Source organism: Grampus griseus, assembly GCF_964374135.1.
Source record: "Grampus griseus genome assembly, chromosome: 18".
Lineage (NCBI taxonomy): Eukaryota > Metazoa > Chordata > Mammalia > Artiodactyla > Delphinidae > Grampus > Grampus griseus.
In genome coordinates, this window is record NC_139012.1 from 8,848,705 (window position 1) to 8,868,002 (window position 19,298).

At 42.9% G+C, this 19,298-nt stretch overlaps 1 protein-coding gene across 5 annotated transcripts in view; it reads right to left on the minus strand.

Annotated features, from left to right (window-relative positions):
• Window positions 1-18,977, minus strand: part of TPP2 (tripeptidyl peptidase 2) — a 67,595-nt gene extending 48,618 nt beyond the window's left edge. For 3 of the 5 annotated variants that reach the window (XR_014298063.1, XM_082675677.1, XM_082675676.1), the window contains exons 1-4: window positions 18,763-18,977; window positions 11,040-11,168; window positions 1,730-1,825; window positions 8-112 (exon numbers count right to left, since the gene is read on the minus strand). Coding sequence is in view for 4 of the 5 variants with exons in the window: in XM_082675677.1 (XP_082531803.1) it covers window positions 8-112; window positions 1,730-1,825; window positions 11,040-11,168; window positions 18,763-18,927 (495 nt within the window). In the remaining variant the exon portion in view is untranslated. The remainder of the gene's footprint in view (window positions 1-7; window positions 113-1,729; window positions 1,826-11,039; window positions 11,169-18,762) is intronic. The other 2 variants (XM_082675675.1, XM_082675674.1) reach the window with 1 other exon arrangement.
• Window positions 18,978-19,298: the final 321 nt, after the last annotated feature.

Genomic DNA, 19,298 nt, shown 5'->3' on the forward strand with positions numbered 1-19,298 from the left:
CACCAACTTGGGAAGGGCAATTGTTGGCAACGTCGAATTCTTCCTGCTTTCGACAGGCTTCTGCAAGGGCGACTCTGTGAACAGGGTCCCACATTTTTTCCTTCCGTTCTTTCTGCAAAGACAGAAAAATGACTTTCCAATGAGGTTGACAAATATTCAGGTAAACCTAGATAGTCATTTACAGTTATTATGAGCTGGGATGCTATACAATTCTCCTATAAAGGTTAAAAAAATCATGTATAATCAAGCTGATAAAGCAATGGATCAGTTATAAAAAACTGATTAGCTAACTCACCACATCTAGGTTTTAAGAGAACAAGTTTACCAAGGCACAACCAAATGTATTTTTACACATATGTCCCAATTTAAATCCTTTCCTTCTCCGAGAATAACTAATACCATGTCAGGTAACTGACTGAAATCCCAGTCATTTGAAGAAAAAGTTTATTTTGAACCCTTACAGAATTGGGAAATGCCTTCAGCCAAGAGCAAGCAGAAGACAGGAGTAAGAGTGCCTGCAGTTGCATTTTGATGGACCTGCCGGCTTCCTCAATCTCCGTCCTCTCTAGCCTGTTTTTTTTCCCCCACCCTCTTGATAGGGGATCCGCTTTAATTTAACCACTCTATTTGTATGTTAATTCGTACCTTAACACGGTTGATTAAATTTAATATAGTGCATAAAAATACTATGCATTTCAGCCTGAAATTTTAAAATAAAATAGTATCCAATAAAAGTTGAGTTAAGTGCATTTATTTTTTGTATTTTTTTTTCCCAGAATGATTGGAATCTGACAAATAAGTCAAGGTTATATATGTAAAGTACTGAGTAACTTCTATGGTTCACTGACCCCTGGAGAAGCAAATCACAATACTAGATTAGATAAAAGGGCCCACAGGTCTTACCTGTGAGGCCCCTTTGCCAGGATCACATCTTGTTTTATAGCTGAAACCTGTATGGGCTACTATTGTCAGCAGTCCTCTAAAAGCAGCACTGTCCGATACGGCAGTCACTGGCACATGTTGCTATTAAAACTTAAATTTTAAAATATTACATAAAATTAAAATTTCATTTCCTTAATCATACTAGCCACATTTCAAGTTCTCAATAGCTACTTGTGTCTCATGGCCACCATGATGGATGGATAATGAACATTTCAAACCTTTCCATCGTCACTGAAAGGTCTATTACGTTGTCTTAAAGCAGGCTCCTTCTCTTTCAATTCACAGTTCTTATCTCTCTAATGACAGACTGTGTTTCCTATCCTTCAGCTGCTTTAGGTCTGAGTAATTCTTTCCCTAATACTGAATGATGACTGGGATCAAGCAAGCTAGGTAAAGACTAAGAAAATGGGACAAATTACCATAGAAACGATAGGAACAGGAAAAAATAGGGCAATCCACTTTAAATCGGCTGTCTTTAACTTCTCTGAAGTTAAAAAAAGTCCTTCAAAAATCCAATGAAAGCATATCCCATCTCCCAGAAATATACAAAATTTGAATGTAATTTCAAGGTACTCACAGATTCCCTAAACTTATCCATGTATCCAAGATTAAGAACCATGAATGGGTGACATTCCATTGAACAGAATCTTGCTTTAAGCAGTCACCACTTGAAAGCCTCCCAGACCCCCCAAACAATTAAGTTAGTGAGATTTTAGGAAATGTTTTTCTTCAGTATGAATAAAATTTGAGGAAGAAAAGAAGTCACTGATACTAGATGGCACGTTACCTGTATTCTTTCCTTGAGAGCCTTTGGATAGAAATCATAGCCGTTTTTTATGCCAATGTGGTATCTGCCTGAGGGATTTGTCCAGCTCGCAGGAATCTATAAAAAATAAAAAGTAAATTTCTCATTCACTAAATGCTTCCCAATTCTAATAATATAGCACTGGGGAAAAAGGTATTCGAATGGCTCAACTTGGATGAGCAGGCTCATATGTTAGAGCAACATTTTTAATATTCTAAGTTGCCACTTAATATCTCTCTGGCTCTTTTTTTTTTTCATCAATGAGATGGTTTAAGGAGAACATCTTTCATTTACACAATGCTTTATAAAGTGCTTTCAACATCACATTAAACCACTAAGACCTTCAATTCCCAAGCATCAAGGACACCTCACCTCCCCCTTCACCACTCCACTGCCCATCAACCAGGGAGGAGGAAAGCCACTTACAGAACCTCTCCACCCTTAGATTTCCCATTAAGAAAAAGAACTTCTCTCTCCTCTACAATACTATAGGGATATGCCCAGATACTAAAAAAAAAAGAGCTCTTTGAGTTCTTAAGAAAAAAGTTCTATAAAATCATGTTAATTACATATAACATCTTACAATAGTTTTTCCCACTATCTCAAAGTATTTAAAACTAACACTTCCAGCTTTTAATTAACAGAATGATGTAAAGAGTATGCCCAGTTTACAAACGGAGAAAGCAAAGAAGCAAAAAGAAATTAAATTGCTGGCCCAAACAACAGAAAGGTTGAAAAGAAAACTGGAATCTAGTTCTATCACAGAGACAAAAACTTGGTGTAAGGGATATGGATTTTAAAGTCACATAAACCTGGCAGTGTGCCCAAACTCTGCCACTAACCAGGTGGGACCTATGGGCTTCTGCTTCCTCATGTGCAAAGGGAAGAAAATAATCTTTACCTCCCGATTTGCATGAATAATAAGATGCATGAGCATCAACTAACTGGAAATGTCAATCAAGACAACGGGGACCCTTCATACTCTTTGTCATCACAGGACCCATGATCACTAAAAACAGCTTTTAAATGCGTACAGATTATGAAGCTGGACCATCAACCACTCAGAGCTGGTGGACTGACTGGTGGTTCTTACTTGTGCAGGATCTTTAACCGACTCTTCCTCAAGTCCCTCTTCGTCAAATTATTCCCCAGGTAGGAAGCCTCTGAAGGAAATTTTCTCACAACTAAATACAGGAAGACAATCATTCACAGCACTTCAAAGATCTACTGACTTTAAAAAGCACATGCTCATCAGCGATCTTTTCTCAATCAACTGGATGTCTGGAGTTTGTGAAATTTCAAATATGCTGGCACACAAACCAGTGCTTTTCATTCAAAGCTTATCAGCTTTCTTTAGAGAATAGAGATTCTTAACTCTAACATTCCTGCAACAGCCCGTGACATAACCACAACAATAAATAAAGCGCTGCAAAAACAAAAAGGTAAGTAGTCACTAGTTGGCAAATCCAAAGACTACTTCATCACAGATGTCTCACGACACAGGTGGCTTTGTAACCCTATACTAGCGACAACTTCTTTGCGCAAAGAGATTACAAAAAGCTGTGAAATGCCAAAGGATTAAATGGAATAACTAATTTAAATGACTGCAAAATAATCAGGTGTTAAGACAACCACAATTACTTAAAATACGTATATAATACAATAAAAGTAATCCAACAGACATAACTTATATTTAATCAAAATGAAACCAAATTCTGCAGGGTCCATGAACAAGATACTTCTCAAATCACGACTATATATTTTCCTCAAAGTAAAGGCAGACTAGTTACTTACAAAAATTGAGCCAAAAAAAAAAAATCAGAAAATAGAAATTATGTATAATCATGGCTCTGCCAGCTAACCTTAACCAAGTCAGAGTGAAGCTAACGTTACTCTGAGGCAATTATGGAGTATGTCATTTTACATATTTGAGTATTTCATAATATGAAGTTACTTTTGGTCTCTTTTAAGAATCAAAGTGCTGGGGCTTCCCTGGTGGCGCAGTGATTGAGAGTCCGCCTGCCGATGCAGGGGACACAGGTTCGTGCCCCGGTCTGGGAAGATCCCACATGCCGCGGAGCGGTTGGGCCCGTGGGCCATGGCCGCTGGGTCTGCGCGTCCGGAGCCTGTGCTCCGCAACGCAAGAGGCCACAATAGCGAGAGGCCACAATAGCGAGAGGCCACAATAGCGGGAGGCCACAACAGGGAGAGGCTCGCGTACCAAAAAAAAAAAAAAAAAAAAAGAATCAAAGTGCTTATTTTGACCATTTTAAGCTGCCCTCTTTAAAAAGAGTTTTAATTACGTGGTAACCACAATGTGGTAAGACCGATTTTCAAACGAGAAACAGAATCTCTTTAATTTCTAATTACACCTCATTTCCCCTGACTCTTCTTTAAAGAGAGGATGCTTAACGAATTGAAGGTTCTCTTCACGAGACAAGTGTCATCATGAGTTGTTAACGTTCCACGCAGGAAAATCTGAGTTTCTGCCTCAGAACTGTACTTCAGACTTGTCAGCCTCATGGTCCTGCCAGGACACATGGACCCTCTTTCCTTCAGCTATCACTGCATCTAACTACAGTGCTAAACCTGGCCAAGGCATTCACGGTCTCTGGACTAACCGTTTTTTTACCATGTAAGGCTAAATATTGATGATTTTAAAAACTGACTTCAAGTTAAATGTGGTAAAGTTTTAGAAAGCGCTGTGCTCCCTTCCAAGTGCTACTAAAATTAGAATAAGGAAAAGGAAAAAACCAAAAACCCAAAGGACAAAGAATGGGCAATGAGGCTTTAGAAGCCAAAAGTCACCACATTTTGAAAGTTGCAAAGTAAAAAGAAGGCACTGAAAATTAGTGAGGCAACTATGGAATTTTAATATATGGTGTTGGGACAAGTGGGTCTTCAGATGGAAAAAAGGATACAGGACTCTTATTTCAAACTAAGCACTAAATCAATTCCAGGTGACTTCTAAGAACAAATATGAAAAGAAGAACACTGAAAGTTTTCAGAAAATAAATATGGGAGAATATCTTCATGATTTGGGGACAGGAAGGATTTTTTTTTTGCTATCAAATACGATTTTAAAGAACTCAAAGCAGTCCATCATATTTACTCAGACATTTTGCTTCTTTTGCTAGTCCTTCATTTCTGCTGCTCCATGTTTTCTTCCTGTCTGAAAAGCCTCTTTTTACTATTTTTTAAAAGTGTATCTGCTGGCTATAAATACTCTTAGATCTACCTTATCTGGGAACGTCTTTATTTCACCTTTTCCCCGAACATATTTTCACTGGATATAGAATTTGCAATCGACAGATCTTTTCTTTCTGCACTGGAAAAATGTTGTACCACATCCTTCTGGCCCCCAGGGTTTCTGATGAGAAAGCTAAAGTCATTTGAGTATCTCTGCCATCTATACAATGGGTCCCTTCTCTCTGGCCATTTTCAAGATTTTTTTTCTTTGTCTTTCATTTTTGGCAATCTGATTAGAATGTTTCTGGGCATGAATTTCTTTTGGTTTATCTTATCTGGGGTTCACTCAGCTTCTAGAATTGGTAGGTTTATATCTTTGCCACACTTGGGAGATTCTCTGCCACTATTTTTTCAAATATTTTTTTTCCAGCAGCACACTCCTTTTCCTCTTTCTTGGGGTCTGATGATGCAAATATGTGGCCATTTGTTATTGAGCTACAAGCTCCCGAAGCTAAGTTAGCTATTTTTCAGTGTTTTTCTCTTCAGTATTCAGAATGGATATTCTCCACTGGTTGATCTTAAAGTCCACTGACTCAGACTCCACTGTCATCTCCATTCTGCTATTACATCCACCCAGTGATGCTTTCTTAAAATTTCAGTCATTGTAAGTTTCAGTTCTAAAATATCCATGTGAGTGTTTTTACAGTTTCTGTATCTTTGCTGAGTGTATTAGTTATTGCTGTGTTATAAATACAGCAAACTTTGTGACTTAAGAGAACACACTATTTACAATCTTACACATTCCATCAATCAGAAGCTGGCACAGCTTAGCTGGATCCTCGACTTGGCTTCAACCGAGGTGCTGGCCAGGGCCCTACTCTCATCTGGCACTTGACTGGTGATGGAGTTCGCTTCCCTCTGTCTGTGAGACTGAGGGCCACTGATTTGCACTGGTTGTCAGCTGGAGGAAGGACTTCTTAAGACACAAAAAGCCCCAAACAAAAAGGCAAAAGATTGATATCCAGCTACATCAAATTTAAGAACTCCTACTCATCAAAAGACATCATCTGGAAAGTGAAAATATGAGTACAGAGTGGGAGAAGACACCCGAAACACATGTAACCCAAGGACAGGTAATCCCACAAATCATAACAACTCAGTATTAAAAACAAAGGGCAAATGAACTCGAAGAGGCACTTCACAAAAGAGGAAATCCAAACGTCTAAGCAACATATGAAAAGGTGCTCAATCATATTAGTAATTAGAGGAATGCAAATTAAAACCACAACGTGATACAGCTAGATTCCAAGCCTATAAGCAAAATTTTAAACGCCTAAAAACACCAAGTGTTATTAGCAGTGCAACTATTAAAACTCCTATATACAGCTGGTGGAAATGTATTTTAGTACAAACACTTGGAAAAACTGTTCGGCATCACCTACTAAAGGTGTATCTCTACGACTCAGCAACTCCACTCCTAGAGGTACACATCCTAGAGCTATCTGTACATGTGTGCACAGGATTTGTTTGCAAGAATGTTCTCTAAAGAACTGTTAGTGACAGCTCCAAACTGGAAACAACTCAACTGTTCCCCAGCAGAATGGACAGAATGTGGTACATACAAACTATGTCACAGGCACAGCAATGAAACTCAACACATCATCGCTCCATGCAAATCATGGCTGAACCTCATAAATCTTGCAAACACCCAGGAAAAGAAGACATGAAATGACACACAAATGAGGCCATTCATATAAAGGTCACAGTAGGCAAAACTAACAAATATATTCCATGTATCCACATAGAGGTGGTAAAACTGTAAAGGAAAGCGAAGAAGAGATTATCACAAAAGGCAAAATGCACTGTGATCTGGAGAACACAGAAAGCTTCTGAGGCCTGGCAACGCTCTCGGTCTTATCTGGGTGGATAAAATGGCGTCTGTTTAAATTACTCATTAAACTGAACATGTGTGTTTCATGCACTTTTCTTCTTGCCTGTACAATTTACCATGAAAGGTGTTATCCTTCTATTCACTCTTTTGCTTCTACCTGCTCCTACGAGTACCGCTGGCCATAAGTAATGGACTGCCAGTTTCTCAAGACAGCTTAGAACAGCATCCTTAGAGAATGAGACGGCAGGAATCTTCAAAGCACCTAACTGTCGTTGATCTTAAACTGGCAGAAGAATTAGACATTAACCGTCAGCAGTTTACAGGCTATTTGGAAGAAGCAGAAGTAGAATACAGGTATTTGACTCATTTTAAAGCACGGTTAAATCAAAGAAACTTGAAGACTTTACTGTGTTGCTTTCTGAAAACTCTGTACTAAAGAGTTCTGAGAAATCCCACTAGCTAGAATCCCAGTGACTAACAACATTATTCTTTTTAATGACTACTGCAAAATATCTGAACACCTGCACATGCTTGAAAAAAAATTAACTGAACATGTGTGTAACTATGGTCTGTGTATGGCTGGAGAAGGGAACTGTAACCAAGAAGACGGGTGGAAAGTTGGTATGAGGACCAATTAGTCCCCTGCTGCCTACCCCCACATCCTGCATGAAGGTGATGAGAGACAGCTGGGATGTGAACACTCTAGAGAGGTCTATATCCTCTCTAGAGAGGATGGGAGAGACGAGCACAGTGAAGAGTCTGCAAGAACTCTCCCCGGGTGCCTTTCAAGGCTCAGGTCCCCAGATGCTGAGGGCCAGGCTCCTCTCTCACTCCTCTGCCCCCAAACTCCAGGCCAAACAGGCGAAGGTCCTCTTTGAGGGAACTGGGCATCTCAATGGAAAAAATATACCATATACGGAGATCCTGGGGCCTCCCATGATAGTATCGTGACCCTACAGTGAGACCCACACCACAGACTCTCCACAAGCAGGGAACTTCCAATCACCTTTCATGTGCCACTAAATCAGAGACAGCTGCGGTGAGGGGACACCCGAGGAAAAGCGCTCAGGTCAAAAGCAAAGCACACGGAAGAACAGGCCGGGGAAGCAGGAGGAGGGTCGGGAGGAGGTGAAGGAAAAGGAGAGCAAGATCAGGAGAAAGAGGGAGGGCGGGAGGAAGCAGAAGGTGAGGAAGAAGAGGAACAGAAGAAGTCATGAGACAGAACTTTTCAAGACAATGATATTCTCGCAGATAAAACACTGTATACATGACACAGAAATGTGCTCTGAGGGAACATGAACAGACTTCTGCAATTAAAAATTGGCAAAATTCAATACATGAGCTAGAAGAAAATGTTGAGAACATCTTGGAACTCTCTCAGGAAGGAAAAAAATCAAACAAAAGCAATGAAGAAAAGGTAGAAAACATAAGAAAACTGGAGGATCAACTAAAGAGGTCAGTGTCTGCTTAACAGGAGTCCCAGATAAAAGAACAGCAAAAAAGTGGGAGGAAGTAACCCAAGAGACGATGCAAGAAAATTTCTCAGAAATGAAGGACCAGAGAGCTAAACCCTTTTCTTCCACTTTTAATTCTACAGATAAAGTCTAAAACTAGAGGGTAAAAATTAGAATAGAAAGTATTTTAGCTTGTCATTTAAAACTCTGAAGATAATATATCAAAGCCTTAACCCTGGTTGAGCAGGAATTGGTGGTGATCCATGGAAAGGGGAGTGAACTTTTCTTTAGAAGCCTTGTAGAAGGTTCTTTAAACTACGTAGACATATTGGATACAATTAAAAATTAAATTAAAAAAACTCACTATACTGATGGGCTGAGAACAGTTAATAGCACAGCTAAAGAACTATATCACCAAGTTGAGAAAGGATGTAAATACCGATCTATCGATTTTCTGATCTTACTTCACAGCCATGTATACAATACACTAATTCTACCTTTAAGCACTAGTAACATTACAAGTGTGGATGGTTTATCTAGAGCATGGGCTACAACTATTCAAAAATAGATTTTTGAGGATACTATTGATACTTTGTATGATTCTAAATCTGCCTGACTTACTAGGAATGCTCTCTAGTTTCCCAGAGTACTGTAACTCACAGGAATCCCAGGTCTCTTTGAAACATACTCTAAATAACAAGTTGACTTGGGAAAGACAGGCAAAACTAGAGCAATTCAGATGTGCAGAAAGTCATTTCCCTGCAGTATTTCTTTTTAAAGCACATGGTGCCTTTGTCAGCTTGGGCCACCATAAGAAAATACCACAGACTTGGTGGTTTAATAACAGACATTTGTTTTCTCAGTTCTGAAGGAGCACGAGATCAGGGTGCTAGCATGGTCGGATTCTGGTGAGACGCCCTTCCTGGCCTGCAGGCATGGCTTTCTCATGGTGTCCTCACAGAGCAGAGAGAAAGCAAGCTCTCCCTTAGAAGGGCACTTATCAAGGCGTTAATCCCATCATGAGGGCCCCTCCCTCATGACCTCATCTAACTAACACTAATCACCTCCCAAAGGTCCCACCTCCTACTACCATCACACTGGGTGTTAGGGCTTCAACATACGAATTCAGGGGTCACACATGCAGTCCACAACACACGGGAAAAGAAGCAAAACTGGGATATGAATGCCTGCCATCTGCCTGTGACAGGCAGCGGAACTGTGAACATAAGGAGATACTACTCCTGTGATTATGTTATGGGAAGTAATATGGCAAAGGTGAAGGGCTTTTTCAGATGCAATTAAGGTCCCTCATCAGGTGACTGAATTCATCAAAAGGAGAGTGCCCTGGTGAGCCTGACCTAATCAGGCAAGCTCTTTAAAAGAGAGACTGGGGTCACCCCCGAGGTTGCAGAGATTCTCCTGCTGGCCTTGAAGAAACACGCTGTCATGAACGAATTCTCCCAACAACAAGGTGAACCTGGAAGATGATCCTGAGCCTCAGTTGAGACCACAGTCCCAACCAACACCTGACTGAGGTCTTGTGGAACCCTGAGCAGAGGACCACAAAAAGTCGTGCCCAGACTCCTGACCCACAGAAACTGTGAGATAGTAAATGTAGGAACGTATGTGGTAAGCTGACGTTTGTGTTAATTTGTTGTGCTGCACAGAAAACTAATACACTGCCGTGACGATCTTACCTGAGAGACAAGGTCTAAACATGATTCAGATAGATGGTAAAAGATGGGAAGTTAAATATAGCTCTTTAGATATCTAAATGACCACAAATTTACCTTCCAAACTAATTCTGCTTATTGTTTGAAAAGATAAGAGTACTGAAACACAATCAAATTCTTGCCATCTAACAAACCCATTAGCTAATATCTCATGAACTGCTTTATGTTTGTTTCCTAATCATCTTTCATGTTAGCTTACCCCAGCCTTTCTGCCAAGTACATGGAATAAGACAAGGTCAGATATTTAAGTCCACAAATATTAAAGCCTAAATATTTCAAGTTCAAGTTCCCAGAAGGGAAAAGTGGAAGGCAAAACTACATTCTCATCACTTTTCCCACCTTTCCACTTAAAACTTAAAATTTTTAGAATACAGCAGCCATACTGGAAAAAAAAAAAAAAAACCCAATTCCAAGCCCACTATCAAACAACAAAAACAATAACTTCCACTAAGATGGACCCTAAGGGTCCACACCACCTGGTACCCATGCCCTTGTAAAGTCCCCTCTCTGTAAGCGTGTGCTGATCTACTGACTCACTTTGAATGAAAAGAACATGGCAGAGGCAACAGGCACCACTTCCAACATCATTTTATAAAGGGACCAGAGCCCCCACCTGGGCTCTCTCTGACTGCTTGCCCTGGGGAAGGCAGCTGAATGCTGTGAAGCAGCCGCATGGAGAGGCCCATGTGCTGAGGAACCAAGCCTGCCAATAACCACAAATTCCCCTTCCCCAGCCACATCGAGCCTTCAGATGAAATCACAGCCCTGGCCGACAGTTAGCAAGCTCAGGAGAGATCTTGAACAGAGGCACCCAGCTAAGTCACATCCAGATTCCCAACTCACAGAAACTGTAAAATAACAAATGTTTGTTGTTTTAAAGCATGAAGTTTTGAGGTGATCTCTTATATGGCAATAGGTAACTAATACCATACCATGAAATGTAAGGTAAAAACGTAAAATGCTTTGAGGTGATAGTACAAAAAAAAAAAAAGAAAAAAATTCAATAAAAAGATAAAAGCTCCAACCTTAAGCACTCTTCCTGAAAGACCAATAATTTCACCATCTTTTGGCTCTACCACTGTAGCAGTGTTCACATCACCACTTCCTGTTGTGTCAATGATATCAATGATTTTTGGTCTTCCATCAGTTGTAACCTGAAAATTAAGAGACAATTAAAATATGAATTATAGATTTTAGTTTTTATCCTTAAAGCATTGCCAGCTCCTGTACGTGTGTGTGTGCATGCACATGTACCCATAACTAAAATATCCTATAAAATCTGCATTCATTTTAAAAAGAGAACTGAAGTTTTAAGCCAAAAGCCTGACAGATACTAACGAGAAGATTTAGTTACAGAAAACAGCACAGAATCCTTCAAGTGGTTTCATGTGTTCAGGTAGATACTTCTTGGGCACTTACCACAGGCCACACTCAGTTAGGTGTCAGGAGTACAGCAATGATCAGTACACAAAATTCCTGACCTCACACACTCTGTGTTACATGGAGTCAATCAACACGTCAAATATATAACACGTCAGATGGTAATCACTACTAGGAAGAAAATCAAGCAGGGAAAGGAGACAGGTGGTATGGGGCTTTCAATACTAATTAGGCTGGTCAAGAAAGGTATCACTGAGAAGGTTAACATTTGAGAAAAGGTCTGAAGAAAGTGAGTTTTTGGTTGGACAAAACTTTAAGGGGAAAATGTTCAATAACATTTCATTATTGGAGGTCACACTAACACTCAAACTTCTTAAATCAAGTTCAAACTTAGCACTCAAACTTGTCTCTCCCCAGGCCTTGCCATCTCAGGAAGCCAACACACACCCAGCTGCTCAAGCCAGAATCTTACAGAGTCCTCAGATTCTTTAGTTTACTCCTCACAGCAAATCTCTCAGGAAGTCCTCTTCCTTCTACCTCTAAAGTACAGTTCAGACCCACCTTCCCTTGATTCTTCACTACTGGTGTCCTGAACCTCTCCACCACCACCACTTCCTGCTCATACACAATGCTGGCTCCCAGGAGGCCTGCCACAAGCAACAGCAAAGCCAGTCGGGTTGTGGCAGTCCTCCACTGAACACCCTCAGTGGGCTCACAGACATCGGAAGCAGACCCTGCCGAGGGTGCCAGTCACTCCCGCCTCTGACCACCTGGTCTCCTTTCAACTCCTTGGACGCGGCCACCTTCCTCCTGCCTCATGACTTTCTGCGCCAGGTCCTTCTGCTGGGAATTCTCTGTTTCTTCAGTTGTTCCACAGGTATCCCAGTCTCACCTTTCCATTTTCTAGTAAAATACCGCCCCCTTCAGAAAGGCCTCCCTGATGATCTCATTTACGTGCTTGTCATCCTAAGCCTGATTACTCTTTCTCACTGTACCTTGTTTCCTTCACAGAACTTAACTCAATTCGTAATTACTGTTTGTGACTCTTTACCTGTTTGCACTGTCAGAAGATAAGCTCCATAAGGGCAACGGCTATGTCTATTTTATTCACCAAACTACCCCAAACCTAGCAGTGCCTGTTAGGTACTCAAGGCATATGGGATTGTTGGATGGCCTGACACAAATTACTTAGCATTAAGATTGATTTTCCTCAGCTGTGGTTTCTTGGTCAGCCCCAGACTTTCATTTGGGCCATGCTGACTGCTACAGCTAACAGTAATACTGAATATCCTTATTGCCTTTGTGGGAAAAACTATTTTGGGGCTCTTTCTGGGCTAGCTTTGCAAAGGGAATTTGCAGCATTCAAGATATACATGCTGAGTTACCAGCAGGAATCAGGTGTGGAGACACAAAAAAGACAGAAAAATGAAGACCCCCCCCCACCCTCAAGAGAGAAACAGGAATGTAAAAAAATGCCTATAGTGTGACAAGAGTAGTCTTCAGATTCCTTTTCCACCTGGAGAATTCCCCCTCTTTAAGACGAAGTGTAGTGTCCATCACTAGGAGTCTTTCTGGTCTCACGCCCTCCTCCCCAACACCAACTGCAGTGTCCTCAGAGCTCTGCAGTTAGGGTGCACCCAAAAGGAGGTGGGGGAATTCACTATGTGGAGGAAACAAACACACGTTGTTTTTTTTTTTGACAAGGCAAAACTAGGGGGTGGCTGGTGGATCCCGGATCTCACTCCAATCATCGACCAACTGGGGGCTGACAGCTCTGTCAGGGGCCGCACAGCTGTTATTTTTATGTATGGTAATTCATCAGCTGGATGTTCATTTCTGGGGGGGCTGTCTATACTAGTAATAAGTATTCTAACATATTGAGAAGGCTCAAAATCATAATTAAACAAAAATCACTGCAGAAATCATACCAAACACTGATAAAATTATGATAAAACTTAAATCAGGGGCTTCCCTGGAGGCACGTGGTTAAGAATCCACCTGCTAATGCAGGGGACATGGGTTCAAGTCCTGGTCTGGGAAGATCCCACATGCCGCAGAGCAACTAAGCCCATGCGCCAAAACTACTGAGCCCGCAAGCCACAACTACTGAGCCCACGTGCCACAACTACCAAGCCCATGTGCCACAACTACTGAAGCCCACGTGCCACAACTACTGAAGCCCGTGCACCTAGAGCCCGCGCTCCGCAATGAAGAGCAGCCTGCACTCGCCACAATTAAAGAAAGCCCACGCACAGCAACGAGGACCCAATGCAGCCAAAAATAAATACATATATAAATAAATTTATTAAAAAAAAAAATCAGACACTGATTTTGAAGGGACTGGCTAGTATCTTTAAGAATAAAATAAAATGAAAATAGAGGAATGAAGAAAAATGTAAGAAAATCTAACAAAAATAGAAGCCACTAAGAGGAAGTTAATACTGTCCTATAAAGTTAAAACTAGCCAGATCATGTACTAAGACCATAAGCAAATAATCTATTTTAAAAATGTATTCCAAATAAGCACATAATTTGAAAGCTACACCACAGCCCTAAGAACACAAACCATTTGTCTTCGCTTTCTCGTTCAATGACCAAACAACTTCGGTGACTTGAGATTGAGAATCACAAGAGATCACTAACAAGTCAGACACGGATCCCTCTCATTAGAAACCTCATTATGAGTGTGAGCAAAGGAAGAAAGCCTAACGGGATTTAGTGGTTTACTTACCATCTACAACTGCCACAAGCTTTACTCACTAGGATCTCTCTCTCTCTCTCATTAAAAATTCTCATACATGCAGTTACTCCTTCTTTCAACCATTAGGTAAAGGGAACCACTCCACTGGAGATAAGAAGATACAAGAGGGAGTTTAGGGTTAGGAAGGACAGGTTTTAAAAAGGCAAATCAGCTGAGAATTTTGCAGAGGCGCTCTGGGAGGAGGCCAGGAAACTGAACTGCTAACACTGGAACTCTATCCCTCATCTTTGAGGACGGGGAGGGGTACCATGGGCCTGAAGGCACAGTTACTATGCGGAGAGCTAAGGTGATAAGCCCTGGGAACGGGGTGGGAGACTGAGATGCTTACTGGGCGCCACTGGCCGAACAGAACAGAAATGGCCCGAAGATATTCTCCCCAAACATCAAGAATCTACGTTACTTTGCGTCTCCACTGAAACAGTTACAGTGAAGTTGGTGAGGGTTTGTAGAGGGTTGGAACAAAAAGGGGAAGGTTCGCAAACTATCCTGCACAAGCCAAAGTGAACGTATAAGCATCCACTTGAAATTTCAGGGAAGATACTGAAAATACTCCTTTAAGCAAAGAATGGTATGTCATAAACAAACACTATTAAATGACTGTTATTCTAAGAACATAATGATGAATGAATAAGACAGGCTTTGCTTTCAGAAAGCTTACAATCCAGTTGGGAAGACAAATGAGAAAAGAGAACAGGACTTCCCTCGTGGCGCAGTGGTTTAGAATCCGCCTGCCAAAGCAGGCGACACAGGTTCGAGCCCTGGTCCAGGAAGATCCCACATGCCGTGGAGCAACTAAGCCCGTGCGCCACAACTACTGAGCCCAAGTGCTGCAACTACTGAAGCCCACGTACCTAGAGCCCGTGCTCCACAACAAAAGAAGCCACTGCAATGAGAAGCCCGCGCACCACAAGGAAGAGTGGCCCCCGCTCGCCGCAACTAGAGAAAGCCTGCATGCAGCAACGAAGACCCAACACAGCCAAATAAATAAATTTATTAAAAAAAAAGAGAACAGCAATATAGGACGATAAATAATAATGATAAGGACAGTGTCTAGGAAAGCATGTAAGAACACAAAAGCCAGCTTGGGGGAATCAGGAAAGGCTAACTGAAAGGGAGGTAATAAAACTTAAATTAATGGAGAGCACCCACTATTAGTAACCAAGTACATACCTATGATAACTTCCTTACTGTACTCCATTATATTTTAGTGAAGGTAAAATTAGAAAGACTTTTACAGGACTACTTCCTCCTTCCCAAACTATTTTTTTCCCATGAGGAAATTGTGGACATTATCACATATATACATTTTTTTTCCATTCAACACAAAATGTTACAAGCACATTTCATACAAAATGAATTTGGATATATGCTTTCAAGGAATTTTAACTGAACCAGGAAAAAGGTATATAAGCCGATATACTAAAATGAAACATTTTAGGGAATTCCCTGCCAGTCCAGTGGTTAGGACTCCGTGCTTTCATTGCTGAGGGCCTGAGTGCAGCCAAAAAAAAAAAATTTTTTAAGTGCTATAGGATATGAAAAAATTGCTATGAGAGCAAACTAAATAACTGTCACCAGGGACTGGGCCTTACTCCTCTTTGAACCCCCAGGTCCTAACACAGTGGTTGGCACATACACATAAATACACAGTGGGGGGCTGAATTAATATCACTAGATAACCCCAAAGGTAACAGGTGAAGGCCCAGCTGGTCTTAAGGGATTAAGTAGGCGTTTACAGGTGATTGTAGAAGGCCTGCAGGCAGATTAAACCCCACATGCAAAAGCATGTGTTGGGGAAAGACCTGGAACATCTGGGTGAGAGCAAAGCTGTGAAATGCTGTTGGTGGAAGCACAGGCGGGGTGCTTCAATGGTGGGGCGGAGTGGATGTGGACAGAAGAAGTAGTGGGATGAGAACCGAGGCTACGCAAAGAGCTGGAGCTGAATGGCAAAGAGCTGTGCAAAGTTCAAATCTGGGGGTTTCAACGCAAAGACAACTGGGATGCCCAAATAGTTCTGTTTTATATTAAGCAAAGGTGTGATGGGTTGTTTTGTTTTGTTTTTTAAGGAAAGTAACTTTGGCCATGTGAAGGGTGACCAATGGCAGCCAGGAGACCCGCTGGCTACCATGGGTTTATTTCCAGGTCCAGTCCAAGCCCCATCTCTTGTCCGCGAAACCTGATTGCTCCAGCTCTCACTGGTCCCCTGATCAACTTCTGTTAACAGTTACCTGCAGGACTACATCATCTCTTAACGCAGAATGTTAGGGACCTGGCAGGTGCCTGAATACTTGCTGAGGAAAAGACTTAATCATTTATTTAATTACTCCTCCTCTCATGCTGGCCACCCTCTACATTTAACGAAGCCTACACGCTATCACAAGAGAACTGGGCCCAAGGCCGTCACCGAAGAATGGGACTAGAATGGGACTCCCCACTGTGCTCCTGAAAACTCTCCCTTGCACCCCTAGTCCCCTACTCAGACACCACCTGCCTTTCCAAATGTCCAGTTCAACCTCCTCTTCCCATTTCACTCTTTCCTTCCACTTTATTTCTATCCACCGTCTCATCTTAATGATGTATACACAGATCTACAAGACACATTTGTTAAAGGTAAACGGGGGAAAAAAACCTTAAAAATTCACTCATGTTTGCAAGCCACCTTAGTGAACTTCTTTCAGATGGCCATGTTTAGGTCAATCTCTCAGAGTTCAAGTTAGAAGATAAGAGTTATGTTTTCATTTTACTTCAAATATGTTGTTGCTCAAACATTTATTATTACATGCACATAATATCTAATGCGTATTCATCCTTCAGAGAGATGGTGATTCAAGATCCAGCATAAACTCCCTCTACTAAACAGCCTTGCTTAAAAAAATCAGTGTTTGTTTAACACTTTCCATGAGCACTTTAAGAAGTCACATGTAATTAATCGCCTCAATTTTCAGAGCAACACTGTGGGATGAGAATTACTGCTACTTGATAGAGAGAGTGATGGAATTATCTGATAAGCAGGTCCGGGAAATTCTACAAAAGCATTTTTACTGAGACACTACTCCTCCAAACTCTTCTGATCCCCTTATTATCCGGACAAAAGAGCCAGTGACCACTTACTCCAGCTGTTCTCCTCCCACTTATCCCTATAAAAAGTAAACACACACCACACCAGAATGGAAACCATTACTGCACTGTAATGAAGCCTCAATGAGGTGATAGCTGTCACTGCTGTACATCTTCGGAGCTCTTAAGAAAACTGGACAACCAGAGCTACCAGGAGGGAACGCATCACCTGCTCCTCTCTGATGCACCAGAGCTGCCTGACAGGGCCACCATGAGGGGTCCTGCGCTCCAGAGTGCTGCTGAAGAATGAACAGGAGGGAGCAACGTTCCCAGAGGGATTCTCTACAGAGTCGGCCTGACTGGGAACCGGACCGGTTCCCTCCCCACCCCCCCCCCCACCCCCGGCATTACATCCTAACTTCCAAAATGCTACCTCAGTTATACAAGAGCACAATAAGGGATGCAGAGGAGGGAGAGGCATGGGGGAGGAGAATTATTAAACTTCAGGGTTTTAAGAAATACAGTGGAAAGACTGATACAAGGAAGAGATCAGCGTACAGGAGGATTAGGTTAGACATTTGGGAGATGAGTCTTGAAACTGTGAAATTGTTTATTGCTGGGTTTCGGTGTAAGGCTCAGGCTACTAAATTTACAAAAGTCAAACTTTGAAGACTTTAATGAGAATGCTTTCAACAGAGAGACACATTTTAAAAAATTACCTTTCGGCATGGTACCTTGATCTAACGATTTCAAAGGTGGCTAGGGCAAAAGAAAATAACTTTAAAAAATCATGAAGTATGTTGTCTTACATTTTGAGGCTGAAAAAAAAATACGGAAGGATAATTTAATGCAGTCTGAAGAGTTCGCCAAAAACAAAGTTGGGTTCTTCTTTATATCAAAGACTAAGCCATGCGTTTCACTGACCCTAACAAGTACATTGCGGAAGAGAGTTAAAAATAGAATACATGAAACTACCAGAGGAAACAATTCCGGAAGTTGACCGAGTTATCTTCTTGAAAGCCGGCTTTCATGTTTCAAGATAAACTATTCCTCCCCAAACCAAACTTCCCGAACGACAGCAATAAAAATGAAGTTCTGATAGGTCATTTGCCCCTTCCCTGTTTCCTTCCCACCCCCCGCTCCCATGAATAACAAAACAGTAAAATCCTCCTTTGCAAATAACAGGCACCCGCCGGTTGGTGCCCAAGACACGAGGCACCCGCGGAAGAAGGCGGTGTGCTGGGCAGAAGCCCGAGGGCCCGGGCCTGGAGGCGCCTGGGTAGGAAGGGGCTTCCTGGGCGACCGGCGGCCCCGGGCGCCCCGACCAGCCGCTTTTGTCTGGGCCGGGATCAGGGCCCAGCCGGGGCTCCCGGCCGCCGGCCCCTCGCACCCCGCCCCCCGTCGGGCCCTCCACCTCCTCCCGGCGGCTCCCCCTCGGCCGCAGAGCGGGCTTCGGCCTGCGAGGCTCCGACGCCGCGTCCCCTCCGCGTTCCCGGCCCGGTGGCAGGCCGCCCGCGCCCCCGCGCCCGGGCCCTCGGCGGCTGCCGCACCTGCATGCCCGGAGCCCCGGGGTCGACCCCCGTGTCCAGGACGGCGATAAGCACCCCCCGACCATCATACTCCGGGTAGCGGCAGAGGAAGGACGCGGCCCCAGTCTCTTTCTTCGGGAGGAGGCCGTGGAAAGGGAAGGGCTCCTCGTTCGCTGCGGTGGCCATGGACGCAAGCTGGAGGGCGAAGAAGAGGCAAACTGCCAGGTTGCGCGCGGACGAGCGACGCGAGGACACCCGGGCGGCCGCGGGCCTGGGCGGGGGCGAGGGGCGGGGCCAGCCACCGGCCAATCCAGGCCCGCCAGGGAGAGGCGGCCAATCGCGCGCTGCTACGTAAGCCAACGGTGCCGCTCTCTGGAGCTGGGCCCGAGTGTTGCCCGGGCCGCAGAGAAGGAGGTGGAGTCGGAGGCGTTGTTGGAGGCATCAGTTCTCGAACCTGGGGTCTTAAAGAGACTCGAGTTTGGGAATTTTAGGGGACGGCCGGCTCCCAAGCAAAGGGTCCGCATGTCCCGGGCCGAAACACTCCTCCGGGAACGGGA